At 40.9% G+C, this 26,853-nt stretch overlaps 1 protein-coding gene across 1 annotated transcript in view; it reads right to left on the bottom strand.

Moving 5' to 3' along the window:
- Nucleotides 1-4,493: 4,493 nt before the first annotated feature.
- The window catches only part of SLC5A8 (solute carrier family 5 member 8), a 34,761-nt gene continuing 12,401 nt past the window's right edge, over nt 4,494-26,853 (bottom strand). Inside the window, exons 7-15 of the mRNA XM_019545138.1 lie at nt 25,603-25,732; nt 23,733-23,821; nt 18,711-18,823; nt 16,667-16,734; nt 16,250-16,336; nt 12,901-13,103; nt 11,432-11,535; nt 9,076-9,161; nt 4,494-4,802 (exon numbers count right to left, since the gene is read on the bottom strand). Of these exons, the coding sequence (XP_019400683.1) occupies nt 4,671-4,802; nt 9,076-9,161; nt 11,432-11,535; nt 12,901-13,103; nt 16,250-16,336; nt 16,667-16,734; nt 18,711-18,823; nt 23,733-23,821; nt 25,603-25,732 (1,012 nt within the window). The 3' untranslated portion in view covers nt 4,494-4,670. The remainder of the gene's footprint in view (nt 4,803-9,075; nt 9,162-11,431; nt 11,536-12,900; nt 13,104-16,249; nt 16,337-16,666; nt 16,735-18,710; nt 18,824-23,732; nt 23,822-25,602; nt 25,733-26,853) is intronic.

Here is a 26,853-nt window from a genome sequence, read left to right on the forward strand (position 1 = left end):
ATATATAGACAGATTGTTTATTTGTAAATAGCAAAAAGAACAAAAAAATCCTATGGAGAAGAATGTTGAATTTTCACACTTAAAACAAAAAACCATCATCAGCATAAAGCCATGTTTAACGCTTGTATAATGTGATGCAATAAACTTTAAAATAAATTATGCATATGAAATCTTTGTTGTTGGGCCTTAGTAAGTCATTTTATTTTTCCCTAGTTTGGGGTGGGAGGTAAGAGGGACATAAAAGAAGCAAAAAAATAACCAAAACCTGTCAACCCTTTCTTTTCCTGACTCCATTGTGTTACCTTTAGGTTCCTGTTGTGTTTCCAATAGAAAGGATTGGTCCCACAGAAATCTGAGTGATATCTGGAAAGTGTTGTGTTCTCTTGATTTCCATTATTTAATAGCTCAGGGGTCAGCAACCCCTAGCATGCGTGCCAAGCAAGACCATTTTGCTCAGCACACCACCACCACACTGGCAGCTGCTGCCAGTCACGGAGCCCAGGCTGCCCCAAGCAGGTGGCTGGGAGGCTGCAAGCCCTGTTGCAAGCAAACCAGGGGCCGGCTGCAAACAGCTGCTCCAGGCTCCAGCATGTCGGCACTCCAACACCTTCCAAGGTAGACATTGTGGTTTTTTCAGCACTCTGGCCAAAAAACATTGCTTACCCCTGTAATAGATGCTGATTAAAATCTTTTAAGAAGTAAGTCATGACCTCCTGGTTAAAGGCCTGCTATCTTTACCCAGGCAAAACTGCCTGATGTGGTAGACCTAGCAGAGGACAGGACATTATCCTGGAGAAAAATTGACCACAACTATTTTATGATCAGTCCATTAATACAAGTACAAGAAATGCAAGGAAAAGAAATGGCTATTCCACTGACCAGAAGTAACCCATAGGAGCCTACTAGAAATAAACCAGGTACCCCATGGGCCCATGCACAGTCCCAAATGTGTATCTCTTCAAGGCCAAGGCATCTGCTCCAGATCAATGGACTGGAAACCATCCCAAAGAAGCAGTTAAGATTTCTGCAAGTTCATATTTCCTCTACTCTGATGGATTTCTCTACCTGCTGTAACTTAATTAAGATTTTTCTATTATCCCTTACAATATCATTTCTAGCATCCCAACTACCCCTGAAAAAATATAACCTATTCTTAATTTGACTTTCCTGCAAGTACTCTCCTGAAGTAATTACATAAGAACAGGAATAAACAAGTCCCAGGCTTACACCATAAATCAGGTATCCTAATACAGAAAATGTCCAGCTTAATGTAGTATTAATTCATTCACAGGCATTATTGTAAGTGAAAATGGCAGATGAATCAGGGCCACAAGCACTGCAAGGGCATTATTATTGTTGTACAGAATTTTTGGTATATGTCCTTTATGTGTAAAGTCTTCAGATCCATGTCCTCAGCCTTCTTGTAACTGTTTTGCATCATCTGCTTCTGATCTAGTGACCTAAACATTGGGTCCATGGAGATTATTTGACTGAAACCCTAGCTTTGTGTCATGTATAGACTTAAATGCATTAAGCCACAAGATTATCGGCTTCAGACAGGGATCATCAACCCACAGCCCATGGGCCAGATCCAGCTCAGGGACATGGAGCTTCTGCTGCATTCAGCAGTATGGAGCTCTGAGAGCAGTTGCTTCCCATGCTGTGGCAGGGAAAAGCAGCAGTGGTGGGTGCCTTCCCCATGTTACTGCTGGGAAAAGCAGTGGCATAGGCTTGATCGTGGCTTACGATGCTTAAAGTATTTCAATCCACAAAACTGAAGTAAAAAACTGTGATACTGTACCCCTTTATTATATATATATATTGTATATACATATAATACACACACACACACATATAAAATAGTTTGATTTAAATATGACTCCATGAGGAAAGAATAATGTCAAAGGAGACCCACAACAGTTTAATCAAGTATCAAATAAAATACAAACATTTATCTAAGTATAGAATAATACAATGAAGTGCACATTGATAATATTTGGGGCTAAAAATAGACAACTGTTTTAATATGGTGCTGATTGGTCCAGGATATGACATGCATCAAAATAGATGTGGCACAGTCATTTACACAGGAGGCTTTAAATGGCAATAAACTTGAATTAGGCACAATTTTTCAGAGGCAAAGTAAGCAAGCTTCAGTTCAAGTGTCCACACCACCATTTTCCAGCACAGGGATGCTGAAACAGGAGGCACAGTGGTGCTTTAATTGGAGTGGCTATTGGAGCTGCTCTAATTGAAGTGCTGCTCCACATCACTTCCAGAGTATGTGAAGAAGTGCCCAACTTTCTAAACAAGCAGTATGGCTACTTAAGACATTAGATGGAATACAGGAGACTCGGTTTCTACGCCAAACCTACCACTAATTTGTTAGACGACTGGAAAAATCACTTCATCACACTTCAATTCTCTTTGGAAAATAGAGACTTTCCTTCCTTCACATCTTTGAATAAAGAGTGCCATGTTAAGAGTTAATTTTTACGATGTACTACATGTGAGCTGCTTATAAATGTGATGTTCTATTTCTTTATCAGTGGAGAGGCAAGGATTTCTTTGGGTGATATATTTTATTGGACCAAATGTATTGCTAGGATAGAATTAGGCAATTTTTCAAATGTAAGACAGTCTTCTTCAGGTCTGAAGCGAAAAGCCAGGACAGCAATAATTAAAAAACAAAACAAAAAAAAACAAGTGGAGGCATGCTAATAAGAATAATTAACCCTCGTGGAGCATCATATGATTAAGCTATTTTCTGTCACTGCACACATGTAAAGTAGGTTGATCGCAAACACTACAAATGGCTAGATTTGGCTTATGTAAATTGGCACAGTTCCATTGACTTCAATGGAATGAGGGTCACTTATGCTAGGTGACCTGTGTTCTTCCAGTTTTTGTTTCAGCCTGTCTTCACTATGATTTTTAGCAAATATCTTAAAATTACAGTCAGAATTTTAACCTCAGTTTAACTGGGTAGTGCCTTCATAGGTCACACAAAAAGGATGTTCTATAATGACTTTTATTTCCCAAAATTATCCTAATACAACATAAATGTAATATCCTAGAATATAATACAAAATACATTTTTAAATATGCATTATACAAAATACATAGGTGTAAACTGCCAGGTGGCTCAGAAACTGTGGAGGACAGATTCTGTTTTCTGCTCTAGGTGAGTGCCAGAGCAAGTTGCTACAGGGACAAGAGAAAATTCCCTTTCCTCCACAGAACACCATAAGGCCACTGTACAAACTCCCCTTTCCCTTTATGCTGTAAGTGGCCTTATACTACTCCCTTTGAAAGCCCCAGTGTATATATGGAATGAATAGGAGGTAAATTGGAGGCCCACAGTGCACAGTGCTACAGGGTTTCTGAGCTGTACTTCAGCTTATAGGTTGACTTGGGACAGGGTTCAGTAAATTATAGCAGGCAGATTCCCCTTACTCTCACACAGAATTAAGCACTGAGGTTTTCCCACCTGTAAAATTCTAGACGTGTTCTATTCTGGCTTGGACTTAATTGGGTGACTGTACTTACAGCTCATATTTAGTAGCATTTTATACTCATTTTGCAAAAGTGTAAATGGTTGCTATCCAAGGTGCTAGGCAGCATTGAGTTAGCCCAGTGATTTTCAACCTTTTTTCATTTATGGAAAATTTTGAATGGAAGTGCAAACCCCTTTGAATTGTAAGTGTGGGTGTTCACATATTTTTGATTGATGATAGTCATCTTTCACGGACCGTTTGGATAGTCTGCAGACCCCCAGGGGGTCTGCAGACCACAGTTGAAAAGCACTGAATTAGCCCATTAATTATGCTAGTAGGTCTGCACATAGCAAAAAAAACATACTATTTTGTAACTTTCAATCTATGGAATCATACACATTGTGGGTATAAAGAGGTAGAGAGTTCCTTTCACACCCTACAAGCTATGCAAAAAATCTGATCTAATAATCAAAAATCCTGAGTTGATCAGCTCTGTTGTTGCCTCAGGGCATGCTGGGGGATGGGGGAGGAACTTTTCTCTAAACATATCTAACAAACTCTCTGAGGTCTAACCCAGCTCTTCAGCCTCAGTGCTGAAAAGATGGGGTTAAGCAACTTTCCCGCATATTTGTGGTTTAATGCTTTGCCTACAAGGTGCTCAGATACTGCAGCAATGGCTATCTTCATAAAAAAATGGCCAGTAGGTGCTCAGGGTCAGCACTTCTACAAGGAAAGATAGTTTTAATATTAAATTCTACTTCCTTTATTCTAAAAACAAAATATAGACCTCTTCCTAGCTTCAGTATGGAATAGCTCATTAAGATGATCAGCCATGTCTGTGAAAATTTAATGTTCTCCTTTAAAATATTACTCTGAAAATAAACTGAGATTTAAAGCAAATATTTTTACAGGAGACCACACAAAAATGATTTCAAACAGAAAATCTCTGAGTTCCTGCATTAAAGGCCACTTACATAAGAGACACCTGATTCCTTGTTTTGAAATTCTTCTTAATCTTAACGTTATTCCAATGTGGTGAAGACATGGAGCATGGTAAGGATTCTTGCATATAACCAGAGGTATGGTAGATAAATTAATTCTTTCCAGAAATGCCAGCAATGTCTTCAACACAGCAGCTAAAGTGTTTGTAGGTAAGAGCTCCATGGCACCAGGTCATATATGAATGCCACTGACTTTCTCTTTATTGTCTGTGAAATTCATTTCAATATGGTTGAAAGCAGGGTTGTCGATTCCTTCATCTGCCAGATCGTGAACTTTCCAGTTCAAAACTTCCACTTTCTCCTTCTGAAAAAGAGTTTATGTGGTGATGTTCTTAGGTACAAAGTATCTTTCTCTTACTCTCTCTTACACATGCACACATACCCGCATATGCATTGCATGCATGTGTGCACACACATATATTATCCCTGTTGACGCCTGCTAAACATTTCTCCTAAACTATCTTCCATAATCTTAGGTTTGGCCTCTTTTTGCCTAATACCTAATTCAAAAGGATGCATCACTTCTCTAATCTTCTCACAGTTGAGAAACTTTATCTTTTTCTTCTTAATGTAAATGTGGCACAGACCACAGATACAGTATTTACTACAATGAGGCTACAAAACATGTCAGTGAACATTAATTGTTTTCAAAGGAAATGCATAAGAGTGAGACCCAGGAAAAGGGTAAATGGAACAAGGAGGAAGTTGGAGGAAGTATGGTGTTTCTGACATTGTAGGGGAGAAGATTAAAGAAAAAGTAGTTTTAAAATATGTATTGAGTGTTTTTTACTGGGTGAGACATAGAATCACAGAAAATCATAGAAACTTAGGGTTGGAAGGGATCTCAGACGGTCATCTAGTCCAACCCCTTGCTAAAAACAGAACCATCCCTAGCGAGGTGATCCCAGCCAAGGCTTTGTCTAGCCGGGTCCTAAAAATCTCCAAGAATGGAGAGTCTTCAACCTCTCTGGGTAACCTGTTCCAGTGTTTTACTACCCTCCTACTGAGAAAGTTTTTCCTAATATCTATCTTAAACTTCCCTTGCTGCAACTTGAGACCATTGCTCCTTGTTCTTTCATCTGCTACCACTGAGAAAAGTGCAAGATCACCTAACTGTGTCAAGACCCTAAGTCCCAATGAGTTTTAATGGGACTTACTTGTGTTTCAAAATCGAACATGTGTGTGTCTACACAGCACATAGTAGTCAGGCATAGCAATCCAAAATACTTCTTCACACACCTAGGCTAATAACTTCTTTTGGGAAGCAGGGCTTCATAGCCTGGGTGCAACACTGTACTAGCATGGATCCACAGGTTCCAGTATCAGGGCTAGAACAAATTGAGATGGCTCACATATCTTTGCATGTGCTGCCCTGCATCATGTAGATTCCAGTATGTGAGATGGCAGTCACAACTGCCTTAGAATACCTCGGTGTGGCATTGCCTTGTAGCAGGCAGACATAACCCAAGGTCCTACTGCACAATGCTGGCAGCATAATGGGGTCTCAAGGTGAATATGAATTTAGTTTTTAGATATAAATGAGCTAGAGTCCCTTAATTTTTTTTAAGTTTTAGTTTAAACATTTTCATTTTTTATTACAACCCCCACCTCTTACATTTTTCAAATAAAAGCCAAAGCTAAAAAGGAAGTAGGGTTACTAGTCAAATTCAGGGACAGCACAATTTTTTTAGTATTGATTTAAGACAGGATGGGTGGACAGTTCGACTTTACCGTGAAGAAAATAGGGTTTGCAAAGAGCAAAGGCAGCATATTTTACTTTGCCTCATTTAAGGGGATTTTGTGGAGCAAGAACATTTATTTTAAAAATAAATGCCAAACAACTATGTCCTTTATTTACCTACTTCTGCTTTGTTTCTGAGTTATGTCAAGAGAAAAAGAGTACCTTTTGTTCTCTTTCCTGAGGGCCAAATACATCCAAAGCCCATTTCTCTCAGTAGGGATCTTTTCTATGCTTTATATAAGGCCTACTATAAACTGGTATAAATAAGGAATATCTGTACTGAAGTCAAGAGAATTGTAGTGGCATGGAAAAAGAATCAGACCTGGAGCTGGGCATTAGCCTAGCAGGTAGAAAATGTAAATGTAAGTGAACTGCAGAAAAACTGTAAGTTGATGCTCACAGTAATCTTTGGAATGTTTCTTCATATATGAAGAGGATGAGTGGGTTTCAATCTGAGCATTGTTATTGTCATTCAAAATGTATCCGACATTGTTTCTGTGTGCAAATAACAGCAATTGTATTGCTGTATAGCAGTTTGTCATCCTAGTTTCATGACATGCTGTCTGCTAAGCCTCATGCCTAACTGCATTCCATCAGTGAAAATCAGGTTTCTGGCTTTCCTGCTTTAACATATTCCTCATTAAATCTAACTTGAATTAAACTGAAGATCCTTGTTGCTCAGGCAGAATGGAAATCACCCCCACTTCTTTTCTGAACAGTTAGATCAGTGCATTAATAAGCATCCTTTCCCCAACTCACCAGCCATATTGACCTTATATCTGGGAACAAACAGAAGTTATCCTGCCCATTTAATTTGTAGGCATGAGTTTCCACGTGCACTCTGTCCACTGGCTGAGGAGCACATCCTAAAGTGGTTTGATCTGGGGGAGGTGTATTAAAGTCATGAACCTACAGTAGTTTACACCAGTGGTGCTCTATCTTTTTGGTCAGCAAACCAAATGAATAATGCCCACAGGCTCAGTTCAGTCAGTGGACCCCATCTGGTGACCAGCATGGGTGCGGCAGGCCCCATCCAGCCACACTGAGGGGGCAGGAGCAGCCTGGCCCCAATCCAGCCTACCAGGAGAGGGGGACATGGCTCAGCCCCAGCCCAGTCCTCCAACTGTGGTGGGTAGGGGGAGGGGAAGGGGACATGGCCCAGCCCTGATCCAGTCTCTAGGAGGAAGGGGTTGTGGCCCAGTCCAATTCAGCTGTGGCGGGGAGGGAGCAGGTCCAGCCCATGGCCTGGTTCCAACCCATTGCATGGGGCTTTGAGTCTGAGAATTTGGTAGGGGAGAGGGTGGCAATATCAATTGCCACTGCCTCGTGGCTGCCAAATTTCCATACTTATGGGGAGCCCCATGGGCCAGATGTGATGGCTCTGCAGGCCATATTTGGCCCACAGGGCAGAGGTGAAGCACCCCTTATTTATTTCATCTGAACATCTGGCCCATGTTTTCTAAATGGATGAATCACACACATCATCTATTAAAAAAATCTTTCCCTGTCACACACGTTTAGTTTCCAAAATGTGCAACATCTCAACACAAAGGGTTTTCACAACAGGAAAAAGGTCTGGACACTGGATCATTTCAAAAAAGACTATTGCCGTGTGACACCCAGCGTGGCATCTTTTGCTGTTACTTTTAACTCAGTGCATTGGGAAAATAACATATCACTCTAACAGTGGTCTTAATAAAACCTATTCTAACTTAGGAAGGCCAAATTGACAACACTCGCCTCACAGCGATGACCAGTCACTTTCAATGGGGTTATCATAAGAGTGAAGGGTCACAACAGTTTCTAGAGGCTGGGGCCCAGATGGCCATCTTAGATCAGTTGCTGGAGCTCAACTAAAGTCAATGGAAGTATGTCATTTTAAACTAGTAAAGGAGCCGCCCCTCCATGATCGGGGTAAGTACGGTAAGGCATTCTCCACTGACTGTGGAAAGTCTAATTCTTTCATGGATATGAGATGAAGATGTTATTGGTTTATTTCTATGCAACAGGTATGAACTAGCATAGCACTGCCAAATGTGGCAGTCAGCGAGGTAGTCTTTCTTTAAGAAGTGTTGATCTTTACTACCGTAATCTGATTTTATTCTTAAGAGGTTTGTCTCCATTCTATTCAACACTTCTTCCAGATATTTAATTTTTTGCAAGAGCAGCTGCCATTTAGACTGTACAGATGGTGTAGAATTTTCCCCCCACCCCCCTCAAGCTATAGCTAGTAATTTAAAAAGAAAAAAAAAAGTCTAACATTTATCTATGAAAGGACACTTCAGTGTTCAGAGCAGCCTATTACCTCATTCCTAGAGGTTACCTAGGAGTGCCCTAGCAGAATGATGAACTTTTGAGAGCAGGTGTTCTTTCTTTTATCTGCTACCCACTGAAGTCAGACACCTGCTGCTGTGGCCAGATATAGATACCAGCCTCTTTACCCTGACCCCATCTGGTGACAGCTGCTGCTTAAATGAAGCAGGCATGACGAACTGTCAGCCAGCCAGGTAGGAAAAGTATAAAGACAAAATTTAGTCCCCTGGGAAAGCTTTGTTGAAGGATTTTGGCTTCCGACTCTGATTTTGCTACATTATTAGAGCTAACGTTTCCTCTTAAGGGGTGTTTATTGGGTACATTCTATGTTTGTGGTGACCAAGGCTGACCTCTGTAGAGGACCAATTTGAAAGGACAGAACCTGGATCAATGAGTGATTAAATAATAAAACTGTTTTTGTGGGTTTTTTTAGAAAATGTAACCCCTGGTAAATTTGCATCCATTCTCCAGGAGTGAAGACCTGGTGGAGGCAAAGTAGGATGCTGCACATAGCAATACTTACTTTCTCAGGTTTAGAAAATGCGAAGTTGGACAGGAAGTCCTCTTTGGTCAGCAGGAATTTACGGTCAATGTTTTGCTTCCTTCCTCCTGCAAAATAGGCACGGTATTAAATTTTCTGTTAAACAGTTTTTAATCTGGTACCTCTTATTCTACAGATAACAGTATGCCAAATTCTAATTGCCTGATCTTGCCTGGTCTTGATGCCCTGGGTAGAGGCAGCAGCAAAAAGCAATTACAAGCTGTTTCCTCAGGTTGCATCAGCCACATATTCCAGTATCACTTGGATCTATCAGGTTCTGGAGCATAAAAGATGCCAGGCCTGTGTTTGGAAGCTTGTTAACTATCTCTGTGATATCTGTCCCTTAGGGACATACTCTAGTTGCATGCTTCTTGTGTCAGAAGAGGAAAAAAAACAAGTATCTGCTAACCAAAAACAGCAGAAAGAGCCTACATTTTGTGTAACATTCAGTATCTGTAACCAGCCTGATGGTGTAGTAGTAGCCCAAACTGCTACCGACTGTAGGAATTAAGGGCATTGAGAGATGTGCAGCTCCCCGCTTTACAGGAAGCACTATGAATTACAGCAATCCCCTTGCTGGGTTTTTGGTTGTAGCTGTGTTAGTCCCTATGCCTGAAGAAGGGTGACTGCACCTGAAAGCTTGCCAAGAACTTTTTTCCAACTACTCAGTTGATCTAATAAAAGATATCACATCTACTCAAAGAATCTTGCCTGCCAGCAATCCCCTTGACCTGGCTGCATGACAACTGCCTCTCTCTGCTAGTCTTGCCCTGCTCCCCACCCCTGCAAGCTCCAGTGCTGTCTTCAGGATGGGAGCAGGGTTGGGGTTTGCTCAGCCTGAGCTGGAGGGTGGAGCAGGTGGATTGGAGCACTCCACTCTGGGGGCTCCAATCCACCCACCCCACCTTCCAACGCAGGCTGGGCAAGAGTGTCCTCCCCTCCCTTCGCCCCACTTCCATCCTGAAGACAGCACCAGGCAGGGGCAGAGCTCAGCTGCATCAGCCCAGCCCTGCTGACAGACGTTAATGAAGGCACTTCAATTTGGAGCACCTTTATCTGAATCCTCCTGTAATGAGGGTTCATTTGCTGTGTGATCGTATACTTTTGAAGCACCCTGCAGCCATACAGTTCTGTCAGGGCACAGCTGTTGAGCACTTCAGGGGGCCAATCATGTGACACAAAGTCACTTTTGTCAGTACCCTCTGTTTGAGGCTCAGACTTAGTCCTGCACTCCCCAAGTGGCAACTTTCTTAACCACTGGGGTTGTCCCATGTTATACTGCAGTGATTTCTATGGTCAATAGTTTGAGGAGAAAGCTGGGTGTACAATCTCCTACATCCTTATCTTAAGGACTGCTGTCACCCTATGAAACATGAGGAATGACAGGTAGTTCCCAGGGACTCCAGAAAATGTTTGAAGGATATTGGGTGGGAGGAAGGGAGTGAAAGGGAGACAGGGAAGGAGAGGAAGGTGGAAAAACTAATGCAAATGAGCATATTCTCCTTCAAATCTTACACACAAGAATCTCATGAAAACCATTCCCTACAATGGGTCAAGTGTATGCCACTTTAGAGGGGACTGAAGAGATGGTGTTCAACTCTATACTAGGTTTAAACTTTAAGTTAGATTAAATACAATCTAGGAAGCAACAGACCCAAAATTTTGTGAGCTGTTCTCATGAGACTTTCACCTAAATCCTGGAAATGTGAAATGAACTGTTTCTGTGCTATTTCAGCCATGTGCAAACTAGATAATAGGCCCTGAGTAGATTTGCCTGAGAACAAAACGAGAAATAGGTCTGGATCTTGAGCTCAGCTGTAAACAGTCCTGCTTGCCGTCAGGCTCCGTAGCTATTTCAGTGGGCAACTAAAGTAGCCATACAGAGTGAGTCATTCCTTAGGTGCGTGATGAGCAAATTAAGTGAAAATGAGCACTGTTCATCATTCTCTAACATTTTAAATTTCCTCAAAGCTTTTGCCCTCAGGAAGAAAGAATGGCATATTTCCTGTTAGGATTATCTGCTTGTTCAATGACAACTGTCAAACCCCTGCCCCTGCTTAGACTTAATAAAATGGAAAAAATGTATTGTATCTCCCCACCCCATCTCCTCAGGCTCGAAAACAGCTGAATCTGCTTCCTCATGCTTCAGAGGGGAAAGAAATCTGACCTGTAAGCAGATACCAAGTATGTGAAATTTCAGCCCAAGAGAAGAGTGAATTAAAAGAGGGGATTAGGATGGAAACCTTTATTAAATTTCTGCTAGCATGGCTGTGGAGAGTTCACATTACTTCAGGAAAGAATTTAAATGCATCTTGAACCCAAACTCTAGCAAAGATACCTGATAAAAGGCTGACAATTATTCCCACTGCCATTGTGACCACAGTCCCAAGTGTGCTGAAGTACAGATAGGACAAGGAATACCAGTGATCAGCTAGAACCGGTCTAGAAAAAAGGAGAGAACACAAGTTGGTTTTTTTTTTCTCAGACAACTTGAAAAAATAAAGCTATGAACAGAGACAATAAATAACATAAGGAGAATGCTGTGCTAGGAACACTTTAAAAATAACAACCTATATGCTAAACTTGCAGATACACTCATATGCATTTTTTTTTAAAAAGCACTTAAGCTTGCGAGTCTTTTAGTTACTGGGGAGGAGTCTGGGCTGTAAGGTGTAAGAATGCAGCACAGTCAGTGAAACAAGAAGCTCTTGTGTTTCTACTAGGAACTCTAAGCAAAACTTTCGGTTTATCTTATGAATCATGCACACCTCATAGTGATAATACTGAGTGGCACCCCACAGCACCCTTACGAGGATCTCATGGCAGCCCAGGGTACCACAGCCCCCTGGTTGAGAATCACAAGTCCAAGGCTTCTGCTATCCTATTTTGAGTCTCTTTGCTACACACCACAGCTGGAGGGACACTGATCAAAGTTCTTGGCCATGTGTTTATACTGATACCATCAAAACATAACCAGTTAATGGTGCATACTTGGCACTGAGATTTATGGGGGAGGTGAAAAATTTACCTTTCATTCTCTGAAACTTTATATTCCATGTGAGAAGTAAAATAGAAACTACTCAACCATCCTTGAACTCTAAGCAACTATTTGTAGCAGATCAGCTAGCAAAAGGAGTCTCTGGCTTACTGCTAATTCTATACCAAGACATAAGAATTGACACGTGGAATTTTTAACCTAACCGTTGTCCCTGCAGCTATTGTTCTGTTGAATTCCATGTATTTCATTTAAATCTTTTTACTGTACATTAACATTGTATAAGAGGCTATGATGGCTGTGGGAGGGGTACGAACAGCATTTTTCCCAGCTCCGCTAATTCTCCTGATTTTGCTGAATGCAGCTACTTATTTCTGCATAGGTTTGATGCTGCTGAACAAACTGTTACTGGAAGATTTACCAAGAGCATGTAAACCCCACCCTACACACTTTCAGATTTGACCTGCTTTGATGGTAAAACAGAACTTTGATCATGGTAAATAATCCACTAAACACAGCAGGCCCCTGTGCCTATGCAAAATGTATAAGTAAACTACTTCCCAATGTAGGACTGTCAGACTCTGGTTCTAATCTAAAGCCCACTGAAGCCAACAGAAGGATTTCCATTGACTTCTGTGGGTTTGGGCTAAGATACCATCCCTGCAGAGCAAAAAAGAGAATGTGGCTTCTTCCAAGTAGAAAAGTAACTTAACCCAGGGAGGATTTCTTAAATAATCAAACTGCTAGACAGACATTCACATCACTTCAAATCAGACATGTGCTATGCTTCACATGCCAGCATTGTTGTATACCTTTCTGTGACTGGAGCATATGAGAGTGTTGTTAAAACTGGCATCGCCGTTGTTGCAGTCCAGTTGCCTAATGTTTCTGTCTCACAGCCTATAGTTGTAAGGTTTAATGGCATAGTCCTCTCAGGGAGAGGAGGATAAATCTGAGCTCCAATTCCAACCCAGAGAGATGCAACAAAGCCACTTAGAAGACCTATAAATGCACCCTGCAAAAAAAAAAACAAAGTGAAAGTTCATTTACTTGCAAAATGAGAGAAACACAAGATATGCACAGAAAGAAAAAGAAAAAAAGCGTCAAAGTTTTCCATTTCAGCAGCCTAAGTTTCATAATTGGCTTACTGAGTATGCAGTACTTGAAAATCAAGCCACTTTATTTCGATACCATAAGACTGTATTTTCTTACATACAGCGTACACCCATCTTTATTTAACTTGTCTTTGAGAAGCAGGATGAAGAAAAAAAATCTTCTTGGTAGAAACTGAGTAGCAGTAGCTAGAGAGGTGAGACTCCTGCCACCCTGCACACCAACTGGGGCCCTCTCACCACCCCCGTGCACCAGGTCAGACCCAGTGGGTGCATCTACATGTGCCCTACAGTGCCATTGTTTTGGAAGTACTACATGACAATACAGTAACAACCCATGCTGCTCCATGCCAGTGGTGCACAGTTATTTTTAGCCCCTATGTCACCATAGCAACACGCTATATCGAGGGAGTGCGTTGCTACGGCAATGTAGTAGTGGCATCGCGTTTTTTTACATCACCATAGCACATTGCTACAGTGACATAGCATCATGTGTAGACGCGCCCAGTATGCCACATCCAACCCCATGAGCTTTGCCTGGGGCCATGTGCCAAGTCCAACCCCATGCACAGGGTTTGGGGCTGCCAGGTCCGACCTCACGTACCAAGCCTGACACCATTCACCACCCTAATCCAGCACCTGGGGCCATGTCATCCAGCCAAGGGGTTTCCCATGGGTCTGGAAATTTGGTGGTAGGAGAGCGGTGGCAGTGTTAATTGCTATGGTTCCAAGAGCTATGGCTATTAATGCTGGTACCAATCCTCCACCACAAAATTTCTGGACCCATGGGGACCTAGTTTCCTTGCATATAATGCACATCCCAATGTTCATCAGTTGGTTTGGATGAAAAAGTTGTGTGTTACATGAGAGAAAACATGGTACTTGACTCTAATGTAAGGTACATCTACATGGTAAATTAGCGTGTGCACTTACTGGGCATCAGCCACTCCATGGCAAATGCCAGTGTACATACATACATACCTGTACCCCATGGTAAATGCAGTGGAAGTCAAATAGAAGGGGGAAAATTATGCACAGTTATTTACAACAGAATGGCTCATGTGCAGTGCATAACATACCTCATGCTAACTTGTTTGTGAGGCCCAAGTATGAATAACTATTTTTTTAATCTTAGCCTGTCACGTCAAAAATCTTCTGTTCAGCTAGGGTTTATGAAGGCAGAAATGTTTTTTGTTTTATTGAGATAAATCTTTTTTTTAAATGTACATCTACCAATATTTTATTTGAACATCCTCCTTAGCGCACATGCAGAAAATTCACAATTGTTTTTCCCCCTGGTGTTTGTCCCGAAGATGAAGAATTTTGTTAGAGCACAGGTTCCCAAAGTTTTATTCATGGAGGACCCCTTAAGGGTGGAACATGATGTAGGGGGCACATAACAAAATGAGGCTGCAATGCAATACCTTTATGTTCAGATAGATGAAACGATACTCCTTATAGATCCAAGTTACAACAAGGTGAAGTACCAGGCTGTTCCTATCTGTCTGTTGATTACAATTCTGAACAGTAAATGGCTTCAGCCTTGCTAGTCACCTAATTTTGTTAAGGATGGTCATCTTTAAAAAAATAAAAAATCCTTTGCAGGCCATGAACAAATAGTTCACAGGCCCCACTTTGGGAAACCCATCTTAGGCCCCACTTGGCTTTCCCAAAGACATGAATTTGCCTTCAAGATCTGAACAAGAATATTAAACCTAGGAAATTGAAGTGAAGTAGTTTTAAAAGTACTCCTAGTTGCCAGAGCCTGGTGTACAAAGAAACCTTCTACACCCTTTACAATCAATGAGAATTTATGTTTTTACTCCAGATAAGAACTCACTGGAGATTAACTGGGACTTAAGAAAGCATTGCACTTGGTTCTCTGAACAACGATGAATTTAACCTACAATGTTTTTCCCAGTTATAGAGGTGTTTCAAATACTTCATATTTGAAATTACACTCTTATCAAGTCCTTAATGTCAGCTGCGGGAAATCCAATGAAATAACTTCCCCTGCTTTCTGTGATTTTTGCTACCAAGCAGAAAAAAGTTAGACTTTAGGTGTTAACCAGGAGTCCTACACATGATATCTTCATTCAGGAGCCCAATGTCTAATTCATTTTGGTTTAGGAAAAAAAATACGATTATATTTACCCTTTAAATGTAACCACTTTTTGTGGATTTCGGAGGAGCTAGCCAAAATTAACTAACTAGTGGAAACTTAGTTTAATCTATAACCATGGGACAAATGTTATTGTTCTATGATGTAACAACAATTTCTTTCTTTTGGTTGCTTTGTACACAGCATAGTAATTCTACAAGGACAGGTAAGTGCATCTTACCATTATTAACAATCTTTTCAGACTAAGTTACTAACCTTATTTTACTAAAGCTGATAAAAAAAATGTTAACAAACAGTTTTCCACCAGAAAATGCTGATTTGATGGAATCAAAACCTTTTAGAAGAACATGCTCAGCTTGCCTCACTGAAATCCCTAGTCATCCTTTCTTCCAGGCACACTACAAGGGTAACCTGCTCTCAAGCCAGCTGGTTTCCCAGGCCATCTACACAGCTGAGTAGTTGGTTCCCCGGTTGATTGGCTCCTTGGGTTCGCTACGTTGTGAGCAGGTGGGTGGGCTCCCCAGGTGGTAGGCTCCCCATCTGCCCACTTATTAAGCAAAAAGGTTTCCTGGCCTTCACGTGGTTAACACCACAGCTACTTGTCTAGGGTCTGGCCTGGTCCTCTAGTTCTTCTGAAACAGAATTTCCCAATTATCTCTGTATTGTGGGAAATGTCACATCTCCATATTTTCTTTCCAACTGAGAATGAAACAAAAAGATTCAGAGATGCGAAATCTACCATATGACAGATATTCCAGTTCCCTACTTATTACATCAGAGGGAATATACTACATATGGAAAAACCCCAACTATTCTTCCACTATGTATAGAAAAATAACAAATTGAAACATTTCCCATGAAATAAAGCAATTCCTAACCCTCTCCAAATGATGACTGACTTTTGTAAGACTCAGAACTTGAACTTACCAGGGGATTTGTGAAGGGGCAAAGGATTCCCAGAGAAAACAGACCTAGAAGAGGGCCACCAACCATGCCAAAAATACTGAGAGCTGCCTGAGAAAAGAATAAAATCTTGTATTAGGTATCACACCTTAAAACTGAAACCCTCAATAGGACACATGAGGTGTTGGGGGACAAAAATGAAGTACTTGGAATAAAGGGTTCAAGGCTACCTCACGGCCTAATTCTCACCAGGTGTTAACTGACAGAGTGCTACTGGTGACCTACCTTGGGTTATACCTGCTGCCAATCTGGCACTACAATTTTCAAGGTAAGTTCCCATTAAAGAATTTAAATTTAATACAGTTCAAGTATCTAATGTTTTGTTCTTTCAAATGATATATTCTAGATAGCATAACATAGAGATGAAAAGCCATTACCCACCTGCAACAAACCTCCCATCAGGGATGCCAAAGCAGCCATAGCAATACAGAGTCCACCATAAAACAGACCTAAATGAACATGATAGATGAACATATCAACTAGGTTAAGTGTAATGCTCTTTGGGGAGAATATTTTCTTGTGGTCTAATATTACCCCTAATAAATCACCCTAGGTGTAGGATCGTTTCTAAGAACAGCCAAATCAGTAAAAGGCCAGATTTTGTTTTAGCTCGGGATGGAAATGTAAACATGACAAAGATCCTCTTACTGTATATTATATGGAAGATTAATTGAAACACTATATCTTACAAGGAAATGGGTGTTAGTAGTGGCAATGACAAGCATAACAGGAATCAATTACATTCCCCCTCTAATCCTCTAAACACACTTTTTTAGTTTTGTAACATCAGTGCAAATGCCTTAACGATTATTAGAAACATGAACCCTAAGGCCCCTTTGTACAACTAGAAGTCGGTGGACAGCATAAATACATGTGACATATCTCTTTTCCTCCTCAGCTCCATAGGGCTTTATCATTGTTTTGATTTGTTTGTCCTCCTCCACACCAGCCCAGCCCCTATCATGCCACAAATTAATCCTAGGAAAGACAAGTTCCCTAAGGTGCCCAAAATGGAGCACCTTCATCTGATCCCTCGCTGATGAGGGTTAATTTGACGCATGATCAGCCACCCTAAAAGCACTCTGCAGCCTTACACGTGTGTCACAGCATGGCTGTAGAGCACTTTCGGGGGTCAATCATGTGGTAAACATAACTTCTGTCTGTGCCCCATCTTCCACCTGACAATCACTGTGGTGATACATTTAATCCCAAAACCTAATGTATCAGGCAAATCACCACAATATTAGTAAGACAGGTGAGTCATCATTCCCATAGCAAACAACTGTTGGCATAGGGTTACTGACAACAGTGCTTAAGAAACAGTGCTCACTAGCATGATGTACTCTGAAGCATGTGGTAAGTAGTTGCACTGTTTTGGGTTTGTTTTTTTTAAATTTCTAAATGGATCGTTTTGAAATAGTCTTCTCCCAGTTTTCTCCAACAAATATTATTGGATGCTGTGGGCCAAATCTGCTAGATTTCTTGCACATTGTCCATCTCCTGGAAGTCAGCATCTTAGAAGATATTGCATAGTTCGTGGCTTATAGGAGATGAATCACAGATAGGAGAACGAAGGGTGAAATCCCTCATCTTCCCTGCATCCGTCAACTAACCTTCTCTGGTGCCAAGGGCAAACTGAGGCAGTGCCAGTATCTGTGTCAGGCAGAAGGGGCTCAACTGATGGAAGTGGGAGCATTCAGGTCATAAGATGGTTTTCTAGTCTAGAATACCATATTTGCACCCTCATCTGTTCAGGTGCCCATTCAAGTAGTTTCACAGTGGCAATAAAATACCACTGTGATTTCAGTCAGGTCTGTTTTACAGGTCACAGTACAGCTGTAAAACAATGGAGCTTTGCAAATTTAACCAAGTGAAGAACTGGACCCTGTATATTCACCCTAAAACTCATTATCCCTAAAGTTTTAAAACTGGCTGCTTAGGGGCATTTAAATAAACTGATGGCTTCAAGGTATATCACAGGGGTCATGAAGTGTCTCGTTGATTCCTCAAATGACAGTATGATGTGGTCCACTTTCCCACATTTGTCCTACCAAACCATTCTACGTTCAAGTGATTTGTAACAAAAATGTTATCCCGTACATCTGCCTTCTGACTGATGAAAGAAAAAATAACATCAATTTAACCTGGGACCTCTGGCTCTTTTGTATTAAGAAGTTAGATTGAACAAGGCTACAATATAACTTTACCACTTAAAGACCAAATGAGAAGGCCTTTTCCATGCTTACTTTAAATAGCCTTTTTTGCATTGTATCTAGAATGTCTCTCCTTGATTTTACACACAGTTTGCTGCGGTGCAGTTTCATTTTCTTTAATGGAGTCAATTGTATTTTGCACTACAATATAAGATCTGAATCAAGAGCTGCCTCTTAAAGGGAAAACTGGAAAATATCCCTTGCAGACTTACTCATCCCCTTGGAAATCCAAGACAATTTCTGTTCAGAGAGTGATTTGAAGTAAGGTTTAATGAGATCCTCAACGGTGACAGCAGCTAAAGCATTGATGCTAGAGGATACTGTACTGCAGGAGACAAAATTTAAAACATTTGTGTATCCTCCTAGGAACTGTAGTAAAACAACAACAACAACAAAACCCTCAAAAAACAGAGTTGGAATTATTCAAAAGGGAAATTGTTATTGCCTGCAACATTAGGAGAGATTTAATGTATAACATTACACATGTGAATATTACTGTTAGCAAAGGAGATAAAGTTGACAGTGCAAAAAATATAGTTACCTTCACTTTCAATGACAACACTGCATGTTTTAAGGTAAATAAGTTATCTGACAGGGCTGTGTGAAGCTTTGGTAGTCGATTCAATTCAGTGGAGATTCGGCCTGATTTGGTGGTTGAATCTCCAAATCAGAACTGAATCAGGAGACTCATTAATCTCTCTGAATCCACTGAATCAATTCAGAGGGATTCAGAGAGATTAGAAGATTTGGCCATAGACCGTACAGGCAGGCACTAGGCAGTGCCAGCGGAAGCAGCTGGATGAGCCCTGCCTTACACCAGCAGCCCCAGGCATAGCTTCAGCTTGTCCAGCTGCTCCCCCAGTTGCACCCCTGCTGGGGCAAGGCAGGCAGTGCTGACAGCCCTAGGAGAAGCTGTGGGGGCTGGAGGGAATGATTGGGGGCTGGGGAGAATGATCTGGGAGCTGAGGGATTGAACCGGGAAATGGGGAAATTGAACCGGAAGCTTCTCCCCAGCTCTTGGTTCAATCCCACAGCCCCCATTCATTCCTTCTAGCTCCCACAGCTTCTCCCAGGGCCACCGGCTCAAGCTGGGGCTTGTCTGGCTGCTCCTGCCAGCACTGCTGGCCTGTATAGTCTATGGCCAGATGAGATTCAACAGTGAATATCTCTGGATTCAGATTTGGCCGAATCCAGTCGGGATAATGATTCGAATCACTGTCTGTCCAAATTATCAAATCTAAATTCAAAATGAATACTTTCTCCTTCGCACAGGCCTATTATCTGATAAATCCATAGAGAGAAAGTGAATATGTATTATTTATTATCAAGGGCCATTTTTGAATTTTATAACGTTTTTGATACTTTAATATGCATAGCATACCTCTGGCTAGGTAAGAACTGAGAGATGCAAATCTCAGATTATTGACTATTTTGCACAGACAAGATTTTTTGGGTAAATCTGATATCTTTTATTAGACCAACTCCAGTAATTGGAAAAAATTCTTCTTTGCAAACTTTTGGGCACAAACACCCTTCATCAGGCTGAGGAAGCATCTCCAGTTGGTGTGTGCTCTTCCTGGATGGACTGAATAGTAAAAGCCTCTGGCTTCTTTACTATTCAGTCCATCCAGGAAGAGCACACACCAACAGCAGACGTTTCCTCAGCCCGAGGAAGGGTTTTTATACCTGAAAGCTTGCTAAGAAGAATGTCTCCAACTATCTGAGTTGGTTTAATAAAAGATATCAGATTTGCCCAAAGAACCTTGTCTACCTATGTCCAGGCCATATATTCACCAGCCTACATACTGGCTAAGGATCCTATCTTTAGTTGCTCACATTTGAAAATCTTCATCTAAATGAATGAATGAATAAGTAAATAAATAAATAAATAGATGCCTGGGTTGTACATGGAAAATGAACATGTCTATGTACAGACAAGTATAGACATAAAATACACAGCTCAATGCCTCTTATTCTGAGCTCAAATGGGAGTTCAATGCACTTGGAGGGAACTTGTTTGAGATAGTTGAAGTATTTCTGAAAGCAGATCTAACTAATTTTCAGTAACTCAGAAACTTCTGGAGGGGGAGGGAGGGAGCGGGGGTAGTAGTGGTGCAGTTGCAGTTTGATTCTTGCTCCACACAAACTTTAAAACCAATAGCCTGGGACAAGCGAATCAGTTCTAAACAGGCAGTGCTGAAAGAGTTAGTTGAATTCATGGCTCATTATTATTCCCTGATCCCTACCAATCTCTTTCCACTCTAAAGCCATTAACAATCCTTTGCCCTTTTTAATGGCCTTGATGTTCCACTGCTGAAACCATCCATCTAATTTTGTTGTTTGTTAGCCATAGCTGGTAAGGTCCCCCTTCTGTTTCACAGTCCTGAAGACTGTTAGTTCTAGCTAAAAACTTTAACTCAGGTGTGGTAATATTAACTCAGGTGTAGAAATGACTGAGAGTGAAATATTGGAGGCACTGTCAAGAGGCTCAAGAAGGCTAAATGTTGTATTATAAATCTGAATGACACATACATTTAACTATAATGACTACAGGAATAATGACATGATATCTTTGCACTATTTTGACTATTTTTGCCTAATTAGTTGCATTTAAAAATACTGTGTATATAATCCAGCAATTTCGTTATATTCCAATAATTATATTTGTTTTTGCTTTGATTGTAAACTTAATAATAGAGTGCTAGTCCCCTAGCATATTTGTAGAGCATCTTGTTTTTCTTCATTTGGAAAAAAAACGTGTTGTGTTATATGTGCTAACACACCATTTGCACCCTCCTTTTCAAAATCCTAGATCCACCCATGGAAACTCCTATATCATTTGTAAAAGTATCAGACAAATTCCCTTTGTAGGTAAATATACTCTGTTGCCTAGTATTTCCCCTCTCTTTAATGTTTCTTGATCTACTAGCAGCCAAAGTTAGACAAGGGAAACTAATTAAAATAATTCAGTTAGAGTCAAGATTTGTAATACTTTGCACTTCTGCATTCCCTTCTATTGAAGAATCTTAAACTTTAAAAATATGAATGTACTAAACTTCACAGCATGCTTTTAAAGTTAGGCAGTACTTTTATTCCTTATCTAGTCCTGTCCTTTGTGTCTCACAGTGGCCTGAAACCGGGTTTCTTAAGGACAAGAAGTCAATCATCCTAGAATGCACAGAGCCAAACAGGAAATGCTGAATATATTAATACATTATTTTCCTAAGCAATTGGTTTGTACCTTCAGCATGACTCCCTAGATCATTATCTGTACTTACACAGATACAAGTGTTAAGAGCCAAAAGGAATTACCCAACCAAAATGTTCTAACAGTCACTCAGGGTGTGACGGTTCTAGCTTTTGTTCTTACACAGTTTCCATTGAAAGCTTGGCTTGTCCCATTCAAGATTATCCAAAACATTTCTCTTTAGGACTGAAATTTGCCATGTTTGATCTCTGCCAGAAGGCATGCTCATTTAAGAAGCTCTTTCAGTTATTGGCCAGAAGTCCAGTCACTTTTCACTGTTTTTCAGGAGACTAATTCAAAACAGCTTCACTTTTAATTTTTGAGGGAGAACAGAACAATTTTAAAATAGGTATAAATGTTTGCAAATTGGAAGCTGAGTATGCATGTTGGAAAATTTGCTTCCATTGTAGCTACCCAGGGTTACTATCTATTTGGAGGAATTTACCAGCTCAGAGCCTCAATACTTGACATACTTACACCAGTATAATCCATCCTCCTTTGCATACTGATATAAATTACACCAGGATCCCAAGCATATAGATGGGGACTAATGAATAGAAGTAGTTATACATAATAAGTATTTATTACAATGCCTTGTCATTAGTAGCAGGAAGTAGGCAAAGCTGGGGATTTTGATTGGGGTGTGCCAATGCTCCTGCTGGGAATTAAAACCAGAAGTTCCTGATTGAAGTGTCTTGCACCTCTGCTCAGGGTTAGGCCAATTGCCATACTTGGATCAGGAAGGAATTTTATCCTGTGGTCACACTGGTATAGGGTTTTTTCCCTTCCTCTGTAGCAGGAGCCACGGCCCTCTTCCTGGGATCTCTTGAGCATATTTTAACAACCTTTGCAGCAGCAGGATGTTTGTCATGCTGGTCCCCCTGCACTATCTGTGGAAACTAGGTTGTTATATCTCGTGCTGTGTCAGAGTTGACTGGGTAGTTTTACTAAGAGGTCAGACAATGGATTTGTATGGGATGGTTTGGATAGAGATGATCCTCTCAGGCAGAGGGTTGGACTAGATGACTTCTCAAGGTCCCCTCTAGCCCTTCTTCTCTATAACTTCTGTATTCAGATCTGGGGCCTGTTTAGAGCAGGAAACTAATCATTCTGTAGCAAGGTGAGGTGAAGCTTGTAAGCACTACACTTTGTTCATGTGACATTTATTAGCAGGGACGATCAAGATGCTTTGATGATCCACTGGTGAAACATATTTAAGGTTCCACAAGCCAAATAGCCTCCACTTCCTCCCACACCTTAAAAGAACAAAAATGAAGAGCAAGCTCCATTTAGGCATATGGCCTTGGGACTGAAAAAAGACTACTCATTTCTTCATTGTATTCCTGTAGTTGGATTTTATGTAAATAATCAGTGACCATTAATTATACAGTTCTATCAATCCCATGATATTAGCAGCCTTGAAACTGACCATTAGAAGCCTTGAAAATGAAACTAGTTCCTGTCATCCAGGTTTCTAATAGCAGTGATTTCCTCTTTCTTGTTCCAGCAGCAGCTAACAATTTGTTACAAGCATACAGTTGCAGTTAAAATGCAGCTAACTGGAGTAGAACTGAGATACAAGTAGAGAGTGGGGCTGAAGCTATATCCTTAAGTACATTCTCCATTTAACCCAGGGGTATCAAACTCATCAGCCCCTGTCAGCCAGATGAGTGGCACAGAGCTGGTCTGCAGGCTAAATCAGGCCTGCAGTCCAGCCCCATGTGCTAGATTCAGTGTGCAGGCCTAGTCTAGCACAGGCACCACATTCAGCATACATCCTGGACCAGCCTCACATGCAACATGCGTTCCTGCACCACCACCAAGCAGCATGTGCCCCAGACCAACCCCAGGTGCCATGTGCTGCCTATGCCCCAGATTGGAGTGCACTGTAAAGGTAAAAATCCTAGTGCAAAGGCAACTTAAATGTCAATAAAGATGTACAAACCATAGCTAATATATTTTGCAGAATACAGAATGATTAATTTACCTTAACGTCCCACTGTAGGCACTAGCCACAAACAGCCCTGGCACGCCTGGAAAGTCTCGCAGAATATCCAGTACCAAGTATGGCATTAACTGCAAAATTCCAAGATTCAGAAATGTTATAATGTCATCCCCATTTCTGGTCTTGTTTCTTGTAATTTTCTCAGCCTTCCTTCTGCCCAGTTATTCAAAGTTTACATGTGCTGTTGTATATGTTCTACTCTATTCCTAGACATCCTGCAGAAAATGGTCCCTAAGTTGCTCACTGTGAATACAGTCACCTTAGGATAGCTGAGAACCACTTCCATGTTTGACCCCAGTTCCTGGTGTTGTTTTGAGCTATATACTGGAAGCACCTAGTCCCAGCTTCAATAGAATAATATCCCTTGTGTTCTGGCTTTTATAACATCTGCTATAGTTGAAATCTGCAGATCATTTCGAAGTGCCTGGTTTAAGGCTTCTATTTTTGTTAATATGAAGGAATGCATTGTGTATCTATCTACCTTGCAATTACAAACCTCATTTTACCATGGTCTTAAAGAAGACCATGTGGCCTGACCTCTGGCTCTTTGCCAAGTGTTCACCATTTGCTTCCCCTCTCTGGCCTCCTGCTATGGAGGCAGTTTGACAAGCATCTATAACTCTCCTAAGTATAAGAAACTGACATTTCATTTGTTTCCCCCTTCTGAACATTTTTCTTTCTATAAATATACCGGGGTATATTTGGAGAGGCTGACTACCATTTGTGATTCTGCTCCTCAAAAGACATAATTTCACAACCTAATTCTCTCCTGAGTAATGAAGGGATAAACATGTTTAGCCAATGTTTACTTTCTGGTGATCTCTTCCTGTCATAAACATTATCCTTGGGGCATCTCTTATGTTTAGAACTTGGGACGGTCTTTGCTTTTCACTCATCCAGGAACAAAAACTGTACACTGTAGATCTGAAAATGAACAGTACTACATAACAGCTAATGGTTACTGCCAGGCCAGTATCATTCATTAATCTTTTTAGAGGCTGAGATGACTTCTCTGAGGTGCCTTCCAGCCAAACTTTTCTATGTTGTTTTTTTTCATTGTAACATTTCCCATGTTTTGAGTTGCTCATTTATATACAATGTTCCTAGGCATGTTTTAGAGGGATAAACAACATACCTGACAGATCTGAGAAAGAAAAGGTGCCTTCACAGCATTATGCTCCTGGCTGTCCCCTTCAACAAGTCATGAAATAGATGTCTACATCTATTGGTCAGAACCAGAAGGTGGTGGAACTGAAGAATATCCCACTTCCTGTAAAACCATCCTCACTGCCCCCTGGCTTTTCTGTCAGTCTTACAGTTTGTCCCCTGCCTCAATAATCCTGACTCACTACATGCTAATTTAGGCACTTTCCTCCAGCATACTCTGGCATGTCTCCTGAATGACTGATGTTGACTGTAGTGCAAGGTACAGCAGAGCCACAGTGCCTCTATGTAGACAAACCTTGCTTCACTGCAGCTGTCTCAAGATCCCAGATGAAAAGGAGAAGCCATAGGGTTTTGACCTCTTGACTGTCACATAGAGATGCAACCCTTCCTTCTCTTCTCCCAAATAAAAGAACATGATTTCTTTTTCTGTGGGGTTTAAAATACTTGAGTTTTGCCTCACTGGGGCATATGGAGATTTATATCCAGTTATTTTACTAGATCAATCCCTTACTGAAGATAAAAGTATATCCCATAGTGTTCCTCAATGCAGCTTTCCCAAGGGCCTCATTCTAAACGTCCAAGGCATGGGAGTGGTGAGTGCTCAGCCAAACACCTAGGGATCAGGCCCTAGGGCAGCAGTTCTAACTTATCCCTAACTGTTACATGCAGCAAAAGATGTATATACCTGGTCTGGTGCTGACACCTTCTTTGCTGTCCATGGGTCACAATCCTTGTAAATTGAGTACAGAGCTAATCCGGAGAACACTGCACAGGTGAGAATCGCCCAGAGTCCTACCAAGTTTATATAGAGAGACCTATGCAAACACACATGGAAGGATCAAGGTTAGAGAATTACTTTTGGAACTTGGAGAGAAAAAGCACAGGTCTGTAAGCTTGGCAGAGATTAATGTATCCTACTGTACCTGAATTACCTTCCTGGTTGGCAGTCAAAGAAAAGAGAAACCTTGTTAAGTAGGAACACAATGTTTAGTCCAGTTACATGCTGTGAACTTTTTGACTGAAAAGGCAGTAGAGTACTGCAGAACACGGGAACTCCTGAGAAAGATGATGAGCCATGCAGTAGCTACTAGGCTACAAGCTATTTATAAATTTTTACTGCTGTGGGTGATCAGGTATTTACAGTCATACCAAGGTCAATGGGATTGCTCAGGTCTCACCAGGAAAAGGGTTGCAATTTGGCTCCAATTAAGTTGTAAGAAAGAGATAAATTGGCATTTTAAAATATAAAACCCATATGATGTTCTTGGGAATATATAATCAATAGCAGCAGGGTTTCCCCATAATGGAATCTAGTCAAGAGATTATGGGACAGTTGTGATTATTCTGCATATCTCAGCATATGTCTGTATGTCAGTCACAGAAGGCAAATAGAAAGTGTACACAAACCCCAGAGGGATCTTTAAGGAGCATGCACTGGATGTGTGGGGCCTGTGTCAGCACTTCTTTGCCTGTAGTGTCAATGCACTATGTTATTTTGCTATGCTTAACCAGTTATGGAACAATAAGGAAGGCCTTTGCTGGCATGCTCTATAAAATAGTCATGCCAAATACTCCTCTCCACATGATTTTTCATGGGGTTTCTTAAGGCTGTTGCTTCTAGACTTTACCCCAAAAAAGAGGCTTATGCCAAAGTAAGGTTGTGTTTTGTGTGCCTGCCCACTTTTACTACAGAATAAATTCTATTATCAATTTAACTTAAGTTAATTCTATACCATTGTAAGCTAAATTGATATAAAATCACTCTTAAATTGACTTGAGATTGACATACAGAATTTAACCAAATGTTTTTGTAGGACAAAATAAACTATTTTTATCCACCATAAACCTGGCAAGTCAGTCAGCAACACGGAAGTCCTTGACTTCAGGAAAGCTGACTTTGACAAGCTCAGGAGGCTTGTCAGTGAGGCCCTAAGGG

This window comes from Crocodylus porosus, unplaced genomic scaffold (assembly GCF_001723895.1).
Source record: "Crocodylus porosus isolate Cpor-Errol unplaced genomic scaffold, CroPor_comp1, whole genome shotgun sequence".
Classification (NCBI taxonomy): Eukaryota; Metazoa; Chordata; order Crocodylia; family Crocodylidae; genus Crocodylus; species Crocodylus porosus.